Source organism: Acinonyx jubatus, chromosome A2 (assembly GCF_027475565.1).
Source record: "Acinonyx jubatus isolate Ajub_Pintada_27869175 chromosome A2, VMU_Ajub_asm_v1.0, whole genome shotgun sequence".
NCBI classification, from domain to species: Eukaryota; Metazoa; Chordata; class Mammalia; order Carnivora; family Felidae; genus Acinonyx; species Acinonyx jubatus.
This window is the reverse complement of record NC_069383.1, coordinates 24674876-24687701: the sequence shown is the minus strand read 5'-3', so window position 1 is coordinate 24687701 and position 12826 is coordinate 24674876. Positions and strand designations below refer to the sequence as shown.

Genomic DNA, 12826 nt, shown 5'->3' with positions numbered 1-12826 from the left:
GCCAAAAGTAGCTAGTTTTAAGGATTTACACTCTCACAGTAATTCAGCAGTCCATCTGGTTCGAAGAAAAGATGGGAATTAAAAAACTCATTTCATCGTGGTAGACCTCAGACCTTGCTTGAGGCAGGGAGCAGAGTGCAAGCTGCTAGATTGCCAGCCGTTGGGCATTCTAAAGGAAAAAGGGAATTTTGAGTCTCAACTGCTTACTAGCCATTTGCTTCTTAGATTGAGCTCTGAGACATCATGAAAGGACCACAGCTGTTCTTCCTATTAGGCCATTCTGGAGCTTCCTTGATAAATGCTTTGGGCAACTTTCCCATTCTTGTTCCTAGAGTTGTTCTGGGAGGCTGTGTTGGGATAGCCCTCTCTAGCAGACAGCCGTCTGCAGGCTGTCCTCTGTATGGACACTTGCACAAAGATTTGTCCTGGAATGCTCTGTTGCCCTTGTGAGGAGTGGTTTGATCAGTAGCTCTCATGGGTCCCTGTTGCCTCTCTTCATAGCTAGTCTTGTGCAGTTAGTGAATTTGCCCAACCCTAGATGGAACACAACTTGAGAAGGCTGGTTTAAGAAAGCAAGATTACAGAAATTAAATTAGTTTTCTTATAGGATTAAGTATATGTCCTTTCCAAGACCTAGAGTATGGCTTTCTCTTATTGCCTAGTGACTGACCAACTGTAAAACATGAGGTCCTAAGAAAAGGGTGCTCCTTCAGCAAGTCTTAAAATCTGTTAGTAATTTTGTTTAGTTGGTAGAAATTGGAGGTTTCCTCATAGGTGCTACATAGTTCCTTGTGAACTGACCCGTGATAAAGGAGTTTTTAATCAAGTTCCTTTAAGATTACTTGTTTTGTCAGAGCTTATCCAAGTTTTAGGCAAAGCATGTATTACTGAATTTTAGATATTTATTAGCGTGCTACTCAAAACTGAATCCTGAACATCAGACCTGTAGCCGAGGATGTTTTTTAAGTGGATCACTAAGGTAATAAAAATGGAGGACGCTGTGCTAGTTTATTCAGTACTGTTTTTGTGATGTGGCTGATAATTGGGCTCATTTTTCAATTATAAGACTCTTTTTGGTGACAGGTGGCTGTTTTCATTTTAAGGGGGTAGAGATGGGACATGAAAATGCGGTGAACTTTCTATGACCATTGAGTAATTGGCTCTTTTGCTCTTGGGTGCTTTGAGGAGAGAGCATTAGATGAGTGAGGATAAGCTTGTTTTTCTGTCTTTGAGAGCACTTACACAGGATCAGTTCTTCCTAGAAGCGTTCAGAACTGATGTTATACAACAGTACTAGTTTTGTGAACACCAGTCTGGCGGGTTGGTGAACTGCCATCTTTTGATTGACTTCTGGTTTCTGGGAAGTCATATGGGCGTTTTCTTTTAGAAAAGCTTGTTGGATAACTCCATGGAATAATCTTAATGGCCTGAAAAGGTTAGCAGAGGCTTCCTTCCCAGGCCAGTCATGTACCGTTTGCCTTTACTATGTGTAGCCCCAGCCCTGTGGCTCCAGGCGATTGTAACAGGCAGTGTATGCATGTTGTATACACTTTTCCTTTTTGTACTTTGCATTTTTCCTGCACGTGAGCTCCTGCAGATCGTATATTCCTTGAACTCATACGCCCTCCTTCCTCATTTCTGTTCTGAGGGAACTTGGGGGCACTGAGCTAGGTCTAGACTGTAAATTCAAGTGCAGGTGGCTGCTGACACAGGACTGCTTCAGAGGAGACATCTCCCTTTGTATCATCCTAGAAGTGATGGGGTGGGGATCTGGAGGTCACATGGAGACTCCTTGGCATTATGTGGATATGTGGCTCACCTCCTGTGTCAGAGCCTTAGATGGGTGACAGGAAAGAACCACAGTTGTCAAGATGACCCCTTACCAGGGCGTGTTACTGGTGTCTTCCCTAAGGTTGTGGGACCTGGGTCCCACGGGCACAGCCTCAGACTACAGCAGGAAAAGGAGACATTTTGGGGAGAATAGATCTTGCCCTTCTCAACTCTGTTGTTCTTAAAAAAGGTAGGGGGATTGGGTATAAGCAAGGCTCTTTCTTCTTCTTTTTTTTAAGTTTTTTTAATGTTATTTTAGAGAGATAGAGACAGAGCGTGAGCAGGGGAGGTGGCAGAGAGACAGAGAGACACAGAATCTGAAGCAGTCTCCAGGCTCTGAGCCGTCAGCACAGAGCCCAACATGGGGCCCGAAACCACGTACTGTGGGATCATGATCTGAGCCGAAGTCGGATGCTTAACCGACCGAACCACCCAGGTGCGCCAGCAAAGCTGTTTCTTGAGCAGGATACTCACTCTGGGAAATAGGAGCACTAGAACCTTGCACTTACTCTGACAGTACCTTTAGCTGCTTTCAGGCTAGTTTAATAATTTGTGAAAGCACTTTGCAAACTGGAAAGAGACAAACAAATGGAGGTGGTTGTTCTTTATGTTTTCCCTTTGACTAGGTGAGTTCCTGGAGCCTGGACTTCCCATTCAGGAGTGGGCTGATAAATACAAAGCATTTAGAGTAGTGGCTGGCTCATGGCAAGTGCTGTAAAATTATTGGCAATTATTATTCATGAAGTAAACTATAGATCTGAATAGAAAGTGGTGGAGGAGAAAGTACTACTGCCAATATCTGGGAAGCTGTGAGGCCTGTTTTCAGGGCCTGTGCTAGTTAAGTCAACTGCTAGATTCTCCTTTTTTATGAGCCCCCTAAGTGTGCAATCTGTGTTGTGTGCATTTCATTTTTATATTCCCCTCAGGGCTTAGCATAGGGCCAGGGTATTGAAGGAATGAAGTTGCTTGAATGCTGATTATAGTCGGGAGCTAGGCAGTTCTTACGTGACACATTTGTTTTGTCTTTCAGCCCTGGGCATTTCCTGCCCGAGAGGTCCTTCGGAAGAAGCTGATTGGGAAGGAAGTCTGTTTCACAATAGAAAACAAGACTCCCCAGGGGCGAGAGTATGGCATGATCTACCTTGGAAAAGGTGAGTTAGCAAGGAGAAAAGGACTCAAGGACTCCTTTCTATCTATGTCTAAAGTTTCTCCAAAGATCTGATTTTATCTGGTGGAAGGCCAGTGTGAGTTCTGGTGGCGGGAGTTCTAGGACAGTTGGCTGTAGGTGTAATTGAAAGTCCTTTGAGTATCAGAGGTCATGGTGCAAAGGTGCAGGGGATTGCTCCTGATTCCTGCACCTTGTTTACTCCTGTGTCTGCTTTCCTGGCCTGGTTTAAATGTGTGTACTACACCGTAGCATTCTTCCTTATATTAGCCATCAGCCTGTGGAACTCCGTGGCTCTGTGCTTCTAGGTCATAGTGCTAATTGAATTCCTATAGATTTCCTATTGCATCTTCTATTTCCTTTATCTGTCTTGTGGCTTTTCTTCTCCTGGGGCTTTTTAAGAAAGGAAGAGTTGTTTGGGGCTTGTGGGATTTTGCAAGCCACTTGGTTTGTAATGAAATGGAAAGAACACAGGCTTTGGAGTTTTGTAGATGTGGGTTAGAATTCTGGCTTCTGTTGGGGTGCCTGGGTGGCTCAGTCGGTTAGGCATCTGACTTCAGCTCAGGTCATGATATCGCAGTTTGAGGGTTCGAGCCCCACGTCGGGCTCTTTGCCGGCAGGCAGTTCAGAGCCTGGAGCCTGCTTTGGATTCTGTGTGTTCCTCTCTCTCTGCCCCTCCCCTGCCCACACTCTGTCTCTCTAAAAAATAAATAAACATTAAAAAAAATAAATAAAAAAAAGAATTCTGGCTTCTGTTACCGTGTACCCTTACTTAAATCTTAACCTTTGTAAGTTCTAGTTTCATCTGTAAGCTATTGAGAGAGTTGAAAGAGATAGTATATGTAAAACAGTTGTAAAACAGATAGTATATGCAAAACAGCAGAGTATGTACTCAGTGTATGTGCGTGGGCGCACACATACCTATTGTTTCACTGGGCCAGATGGCTCATGGGACATTAGGTGTTCTGATCTTTTTTGGATTAGGTAGAGGGAGAGGAGAGTATGATTGTGGAATGGAGTTTGAACAGAAATCGGACATTGAAAGGATTGATTGGTAGGATATTCTCCATAAAGCAGCCATTTTGGGAGTTATTTTGGGAGCAGATAGGGTTTTGTTTTGTTTTGTTTTTTTATAATCTTTGATTAAGTTCTGTGATTCTTTTTTTTTTCTTTAATTTTTTTTTATTGTTTATTTATGTTTGAGAGAGAGAGTGACACAGACTGTGAGTGGGGGAGGGCCAGAGAGAGGGGGAGACAGAATTGGAAGCAGGCTCCGGGCTCTGAGCTGTCAGCACAGAGACCGACACAAGGCTCGAACCATGAACTGTGAGAGCATGACCTGAGCCAAAGTCAGACGCCCAACCGACTGAGCCACCGAGGCTCCCCAATTCTGTGATTCTTTGATGTAGTAACCTTCCTACTGAGCTGCTTTAGATAATCTTTTGACTTGGGTAGCAAGTAGTTGGAAATAAGTAAAGAGGGTATGTGGCATGGCTAACAGCATCCTCTTAAGATTCTAAGCGTAGAGGTCTTAGAAAAGTGAGTTAGGGATGACCATGGAGTTGTCTTGTTTGATTTACCCAGCAGACAAACACCCTTTTCACCCTCCCAGACAGATGGCTACCTGCTTCTCGATTGCATGGGAAACTGTAGGATTAGTCATCTTTTCAGAAAGATACAAATTTGCTTTTTACCCAAAAGTCAAATAACATAGTAGGATATAAAACACTTAAGCGTTATTGTTGGATGGCTACCAGTTAGAAAGAACGGAAGACAGAAGTGCACGGTCTTCAAAATGCAATCACTCAAGGATTTTATCACCTAAAAAATTGCAATTCCACAACAGCTGGTCAGTCTTCTGTCGCCCTGCCAGAGACCTCACTGAAACTACCGAAAATGTCAGGCATAGGTAATTTCTGTAGGGACCACCTTTAAGAGTTCTTTTAAGTAAACTCAGCCTTCAGCTAAAATGGCCTAAGTATTTATGTTGAGGGAAATTGACATTTAAAGTCTTTGTTTTTAGAAAGTTTATTTTTAAAACTGACCCAAATTATAAACTGGATATACTGTAGCATGCTAATGTACTAGTGTTTAAAATAAAACCTGGTACATGGGAGGTGATCAATAAATATGTACTGAAAGAATGTTTGGAATTACTTACATCTTTCAGTTTTAAAGGTTTAAATGACTTAAAGTTTAATATTTTCACTCAACTCTTTTATCTCAATGCCATTTGTAATGAAATGTAATGAAATCTCAATGCCATTTGTAATGAAAGGAACAGTGGCTTAGATAATTAGTATCCTTATGTGTATCCTATTTCATGGTTTCTGCCTTTAAATTTTTTAATGTTTATTTATTTATTTATTTTGATTTTCTTAAATGTTTTTATTTATTTTTGAGAAAGAGAGAGTGTGCGAGCAGGGGAGGGGCAGAGAGAGAGGGAGACACAGAATCTGAAGCAGGATCCAGGGACTGAGCTGTCAACCCAGAGCTTGATGCGGGGCTGGAACCCATGAACCTTGAGATCATGACCTGAGCTAAAGTTGGACGCTTAACCAACTGAGCCACCCAGGCGCCCCTCCTTTTTAATTTTTTAAGTTTTACTCTTTATTTTTAATTTCGAGAGTGTGTTTGTGCCTGTGTGTGCTTGAAGGAGTGGCAGAGGAAGGGAGGGGGGGAGGGAGAGAATCTTAAGCAGGCTGTATGCTTGTGCACAGCCCAACATAGGACTCGATCCCACAACCCTGGGCTCATGACCTGAGCCAAAATCCAGAGTTGGACCCTCAACCAACTGAGCCAGCCAGGCGCCCTACTCACTTCTTTTTATGTCGTGGAAGAATGGTAGAATTTGGGAATTTGTGGTTGATTTAGAACTTACTGGGAAAAAAAAAAAAGATTAGTCCTCTGACATTTGGAGAAAATACAGTCCACTTGCTCAGAATATCGTCCCAATTGTGACTTGATCAGTTTTATAATTTGATAAGTAATAAGCAAAAGTCAGATCCTTGGCCTACAAATTCCCCATTTCAGTATTCTATCCACCATGTTTTGTTGCTTCCTTTGGGAGTCCAGCCCGGGGAAATGTATTTTTCTCCCTTTTGAAGGAGTAATCAGAACTCACTTTTTAGAAGTGGGTCAGCCAACAGCCGTTTCATCGTGCTGTGTGCCAGGAAACTGAAAACTGTTTGGTGTGCAACTAATTGGCTGGCTTTATGACCACACATCTTGTTTGTACCTGGGCTTTTTCATGCTTTCCACCCCTCTGACCTCTTGGCACCTTACTGCTCAACTCTTTCTTTCTTTCTTTCTTTCTTTCTTTCCTTCTTTCTTTCTTTCTCTCTCTCTCTCTCTCTCTCTTTCTTTCTTTCTTTCTTTTCAAGTTTATTTATTTTGAGAGAGAGCGTGTGTGTGTGATTGGGGGGAAGGGTAGAGAGAGAGGGAGAGAGAATCCCAAGTAGGTTCGTGCCGTCAGCCTGGAGCCCAATGTGGTGCTTGATCTCATGAACCATGAGATCGTGGCCTGCGTGGAAACTGAGAGTTGGACACTTAACCGACTAAGCCACCCAGGCACCCCTCAACTTTTCCTTTAATTGTTAAACCCTTAAAAACCCTTCCTTTTGACTTTTTGCTCTTTGGGATTCTTGTTGCTTTGAAATAACCAGTGCAATACTTGCTAATGTCAGATAGTTCTGTGTGTCTGTGTCTGGCTTCAACAGTAACCTCAGTGGAAAGGTTCTTATGATCCGTGCTCAGCCTCAGAAGCTGAGAATTCTTTTTTTTTTTTTTTTTTTTTGAGGGGGGCGGGTGGAGGGGCAGAGGGAGAAGGAGAAAGAGAATCTTAAGCAGGGTCCAGGTGCATCACAGAGCCTAATGGCAGGGCTTGATCTCAATTGTGAGATCATGACCTGGGCCGAAATCAAGAGTCAGATGCTTGACTGCCTGAGTCACCTAAGCGCTCCAGAACCTGAGAATTCCTTGTAGAAATATCATTCATCTGAACTTTCCTTGGTAGGAAAAGAGGTTTAATTTGGTTCTGTAGAAATTTGGGCAATGCTAATGGCAAGGCATTTAGGCTGGGTTTGGGGGTGGTGTGTATATTGTTAGTGCTTATAGAAGTTGATATATAGTGTATCGAATATAAATCTTAACAGAATTTTATTCTGTGCTGACATTACCTATCAGCTAGACTCCTGTGTTTGTTTATCTGGGACCTCGTTCTCTGCCATATTAAAGATTTTTATGTGGCGATTCCTTTATCACTTTGTCTGACAAGCAGAGATTTAAGGGAATATACAGTCTGAAACCTTTTTCAATAGCATGGAAATGCAATTAATGTTTCAGGTGCCCAGGTAGAACCTAATCAGATTGGGTTTTAAGTTTAACTTCATTTTTCTTGCCTGCTGCTGTATGACAGATTAGAAACCTAGACATTACCTCTGCCCCCGTGTCTCCCAGAGCAGGAGAAAGTCTTTGACAAACGGTATAGCTTGTCTTGGTGTCCTCTTGGAGCAGATAATAGGGCATCCTGGGAGGAATTGGACTTTCTGTGTAAAACGTGATAGACATTCCTAAACGAAGCCATATGATTGTACAGGTGTGACGACTCATTTGATTTGTTTTTAATTCCTGCTGTTGTGCTGAGCACTGTGCTAAGAGATTTACAGACATTGTGGTTTAATTCTCACAAAAAGCCACGTGGCAGGTACTCTTCCCTATTTATAGATGAATAAATTGAGATACCGAGAGACCTTGTCTAAGCTAGCAAGTGGCAGAATTTGTATTCTGCCCCAGACCTCTGCTCCTTAGGTCAGCGTTCTTTATACTCTCCTGGGCTGCCGTATATGCCTTGTTTTCCTTCAGTCCCCAAGATTGCCTTTTGCCTGGGAGATACACAGGAAAATTGGAAACAAAGTCCTAAGAAGATTTATAGACCTTTGGGTCTTTGAGAGTAGACATTTTAGGAGAAGAGGTTTTCTGAAAAACCCAACACTGTATTGCTGCCTTGTCCAATTCTCTGGCAACATCATTCTCCTTCACGAGCTAAGGGTTAAAGTGGTTCCATTTGAGCTCTGCTGCTGCTGGAGGGAGATTTGAATCTTGTGTTTAATTCCCTTTTTCCTTCTCAGATACCAATGGGGAAAACATTGCAGAGTCTTTGGTTGCAGAGGGTTTGGCCACCCGGAGAGAAGGCATGAGAGCTAATAAGTAAGTGTTCATTACTCTTCTGTCCCCTTCTATTCCATTGTGAGAGCTGGGGTTACTCAAGTGGGGTGGGTAGTCAGCTCTACAGTGGCTTGCTGCATTTTCTTTCCTATCCCCTGGCATACAGTGGGTAACTTCTGGTGCTCTCCTGCTTTTTGGTACATTCCTGCCCCAGTGTGGATTACTCTGAGCCAGGAAGTAACTCAGCATTCATTAGTGGCATTTGACATGTATAACGCCTTTAAAAGTAGGCTTTGAGACAAGATACTTCCATTATTTATATTCATAAGAGCCAATAGGCTATGTCTTATACCACTGACCTTCAGTTACAGAGTATTTATCCATCCATCCCAAAAGATTTATTGAGCACTTACTGTGTGCCAGCCTGTGTTCTGGGCACTGAGAATATAGCCATGAACAGAGATAGCTTCTGCTAACATTTTAATGGGGAGACAGACAATAACCCAATAAACAAATAAATATACAATATAGCATGCACAAGAAGTAAGTGCAATAAAAAATAAAGTGAAGTGAATAAATAGAATTCAAAGCAAAAACCTGCTGCTTAGAAGAAGCAAGGGTAACTGATAAGGGCTCAATGGTTCTGTTTTTAAAATCAGGGAAAATTCTGTCTCTTTCCAAAGCCTTATAAGTCTGTTTTGGTCCGTAGATCTGTAGATGGTTAAGTAATAGGTAAAACTGTATTTGTTTAGCTAATGGCAGTGTGAACTTAATGGAAATGAGTGTTATGTAAGCTTTATAGTACATGTATCGTGTTCAAGTTCACCAGTATTGGCTTGCAGTAGGATGGATTGCAGCTGGCTTTAATTAACACTTTAGTCTCTGAAAAGTGATATGTTACATCAGTAATTTGGAGGTTAAAGATGCTGTTTAAATCGTTAAGTCCTTGATATATTATATGTGACTGTCGTTGGTGCATAAAAGGCCTTAGGTAAATATTTGCATGAACTGTACCAGTGATGGGAATGAGCAAAGGCAAGAATGTACTTTTTGCATTCTTCCTGCCTCATAAACTTTGGGGCCAGCCCTTTAACCATACACTTCTGAGGGTCCTTTTTAACTGCAGAAAAACATTTGCTGGAGCCTATACTTGGGGAGTGAGCATGTGGGAATTTAATGAATAAAAACATTTGTCTTAGGTGGTGTTTTGGAAGCATGCTGAAGTTATATCTTAAGGACTGTTGGCATGATTATTGTTGGCAGTAGTTTTTAGGAATCCAGTTTGCAACTAGAATGAAAATTTTTAAGAAGCCCATACCTATATTGTACCATCTCAACAAAGAAATCTCCCCTGGAGTCCCAATCTTTTTTTCTCTGAAGCTGTCTTTACTTAAATTCTCCTTTTCTCGGTTTCTATGTTTGCTTCTTTCTATCTCTGAAGTACATTTTTTATTGAATTCTGTTTGCAATCTTGGGTCCCCAACGATGTGACTGTCCTTTTTGGGGGGAAGGGGGATACAACAGTACTGAAGACTTCCGGCTTGAGAGAGAAATTGTAGGTCAGGGATCCCTGTTCCGGTATCCCTACTGCTCAACGTGGGAGACTGAATTTATGCATACAGCCATTAATGTCACCATTAAGGTATTGAGATTGTGGAAAGGCCCTGCAGTTCACAGTTTCCTTTATCTCGTGTGTGTGTGCGTGTGTGTGTGTGTGTGTGTGTGTGTGTGTGTGAGAGAGAGAGAGAGAGAGAGAGAGAGACCGCGCGCGCGCACGCGCGACCGAGCTAGCGAGAGCATGCACTTTGTTTTTTGGTCTATCTTTTGGCTTTCTGGCTGTTCTCCTATATATTTGGTTTCTTGCTTCATGAAGAAGGAGTCTTCCATTTTCAAAATGGAGGTTTTTCAAACTGTTTTTGCTGAGCTGGTCTTATTGAATGTGTAAGTAGTTTTGGGGTGACATCTATAATAACAGTATTTGCTCTGCATTCCCCAGCTCTGTTCTGTAGACAAGAGCAGTAAGGATGATTGTTAGTCCCTTTCTTTGTGCTGTGTCCTGCTGAGTTCTGCCTGGATTCCAGTTCCTGATTCTGGGATGGTTAAATGAAGCTGTACCCCCTGGAGTGGCTTCCCTGTGAGCCACTAACTTGTTCTCTTGTAATCACTGATGGTGGCAGTACCGAGATGTGTGTTCTTTGTATCTTCTCATTAAATGCTCTTACGAGCGAATCTGTTGTTTGAGGGAACAAGTCTGGAATCCGGAAATTGCACTCATGGTGATTTTCTGGTTATAGGCTTGGGTCTGCAGCCATAGATCTGAAACGAGTGCTTTGGTATCTTCAAGAGGAGCAGATGCTGAAGAAAGAGTTCAAAGAAGAGCCTGATTTTTTTTCCTTCTTGTTGTGAACTCACTAACCCACACATGTTTATTTTTCACGTCCTAGTCCTGAGCAGAACCGGCTTTCGGAATGTGAGGAACAAGCAAAGGCAGCTAAGAAAGGGATGTGGAGTGAGGGGAACGGTTCACATACTATTCGGGACCTCAAGTACACCATTGAGAACCCAAGGCACTTTGTGGACTCGCACCATCAGAAGCCTGTCAATGGTGAGGCTAGTGGGAAAAGACCGACATGATGCAGGGTGGTTTCTGTTTGCTCTCAAGTTTCTTGAGGTTTACCAAAACTATTTTACTTGGTATCTAAAGGAATTGTTAAGAGTGCAACAACACCATGGTATTTTGGAAGGTAACTTGAATGCAGTTTACATAGGTTACATCAGGTATATTTTGACAGAAGTTAGTCCTTTGCTGGTGCAGGGTAGTAAATTGCTGGTAATTTTCCACATTGGGGATCTTCCTGTTTTCTAAAAGATGCCGCTTAAATAATATCCCTGAAATGTATATTCTGTAAAGATGTAAACACACACACACGCACGCACGCACGCACGCTATAGTTCTTGGCCCAGTTTTGAGACCCGGTTAACTACAGACTGAGTAAAATTATTAACAGATCTGACCCATTATTTTTTTGCTGGCACCTGGTACTCAGATAAGTATCCTAGCTTTACGGATAACAAAGCTCAGGGATGAGCCGTGAGATCCCAGGAAGTTCAGAAGATGGAGAAGTCAGTCTAATCTGTATTCCCAAGAGTAGTTTGTAGAAGAGTCTGTTGTGTGCACACTTGTGATCTCCCAGTGCTTTGTCACTTCTCAGAGGGAGGCTTTCTGAGGGTTTTGGGGAGATGAACTGTGTTAAATGCAGCTTGGTTGGGTACTGTTCATTCCTGGCATGACTTTTGCTAATGACTTAAGCTATTTTTTCTGTCACACAGCTATCATCGAGCATGTGCGGGACGGCAGTGTGGTCAGGGCCCTGCTCCTCCCAGATTACTACCTGGTTACGGTCATGCTGTCAGGGATCAAGGTCAGACCATACACTGGGCTATGGGGTGGATATAGGGTTTGTAGAAGCGTTCAGTGACAGGTGGATTCTTCTACTCTGGGATTTTGGACTTATTGACTCTTCCTAGTATGGGCCATTAACATTGACTAGAGTACTGTATACTGTAAGCTTTGCAGTGGGACTGTTCTGATTAGATCAAATAAGATTAGAAAATTATTTTAAAGATTTTTTAAAAAACTATTTTAAAGTACTCAGTGTCTGTTTGGAGTGGGCTGTGTGGAGAGGTTGTTGAGACCCAGAGAGATGGGAGGTTCTGATGTTTGCTGAGAATGGTTTGTCTCAATGTGGGGTATCCATTTTTGATTTTTAAAAAATCAGGAATTTAAAACTAGGCATTGATGAATCTTTTCTTGGCAAGGGGTCATTTTCAACTATAATTTAAAATTTCCTCATGATAGTGACCTGAGTTTATTTGCCTTACCAAGAAGTCTGAGAAGATCTATTTCTAGTCACTTTTACCAATATGTTTTAAAAAAGGGGTTATAAGGCCTGATTTGAGACCTTACCTGGTTTAGCTTTGTGGAGTTTGTGGTTTTGGCTGGTTTGGTGTGGGGTGAGAGTGCCTGGCACTCACATTTAGGCTGTACTACCCACCTACTTTACCTTTGCTTTAGTGCCCAACTTTTCGACGGGAAGCAGATGGCAGTGAAACACCAGAGCCTTTTGCTGCAGAGGCCAAATTTTTCACCGAGTCTCGACTACTTCAGAGAGATGTTCAGATCATTCTGGAGAGCTGCCACAACCAAAACATCCTGGGTACCATCCTTCATCCAGTGAGTGTGCCCATGCAGACTGGCCTGTGTGGGGTTGGATGGGGGTGGGGGGGTGGGATGTGCATTTGGTGTTTGATGGCCTGTGGTTTGCTTCTCTTCTTTTTCTCTGTATTTAAGAGCCATTTAAAGATCTTGGCAGGATTATCATCTGATTTTTGAGACATTTTCTAGGGAGATATTAGTTAGCTGATAGAGTTGGACAAATCTGCTGAACTACTACTCACTTTTAGAAAGTGGATCTCAACTTTTGAGTTCGTAAGAAGAGGAGCTCTTGACATTTCCTCAAGTGTTGGTCCTTGATGTTGAGAAGAGAAAGTTGCGAGGCTGCCACACAGGTGAGAAGTGGCACTGAAATGTATGGAATAGGATTGCTGAGGTTTATATGTAGGTCTAGAAGGTAGCTTTTTAAAGTATTGGAATAACTATGATGA

The 12826-nt window shown here is 42.4% G+C and overlaps 1 protein-coding gene across 2 annotated transcripts in view; it reads left to right on the top strand.

The window, feature by feature from the left end:
• Positions 1-12826, top strand: part of SND1 (staphylococcal nuclease and tudor domain containing 1) — a 420776-nt gene that overhangs the window by 32741 nt on the left and 375209 nt on the right. The window contains exons 3-7 of one of the 2 annotated variants that reach the window (XM_027075404.2): positions 2861-2981; positions 8125-8203; positions 10606-10766; positions 11492-11583; positions 12237-12395. In XM_027075404.2, coding sequence (XP_026931205.2) covers positions 2861-2981; positions 8125-8203; positions 10606-10766; positions 11492-11583; positions 12237-12395 — 612 coding nt within the window. Of the gene's footprint in view, positions 1-2860; positions 2982-6985; positions 7007-8124; positions 8204-10605; positions 10767-11491; positions 11584-12236; positions 12396-12826 lie in introns of those variants that run through there. The other variant, XM_053218125.1, reaches the window with a different exon arrangement.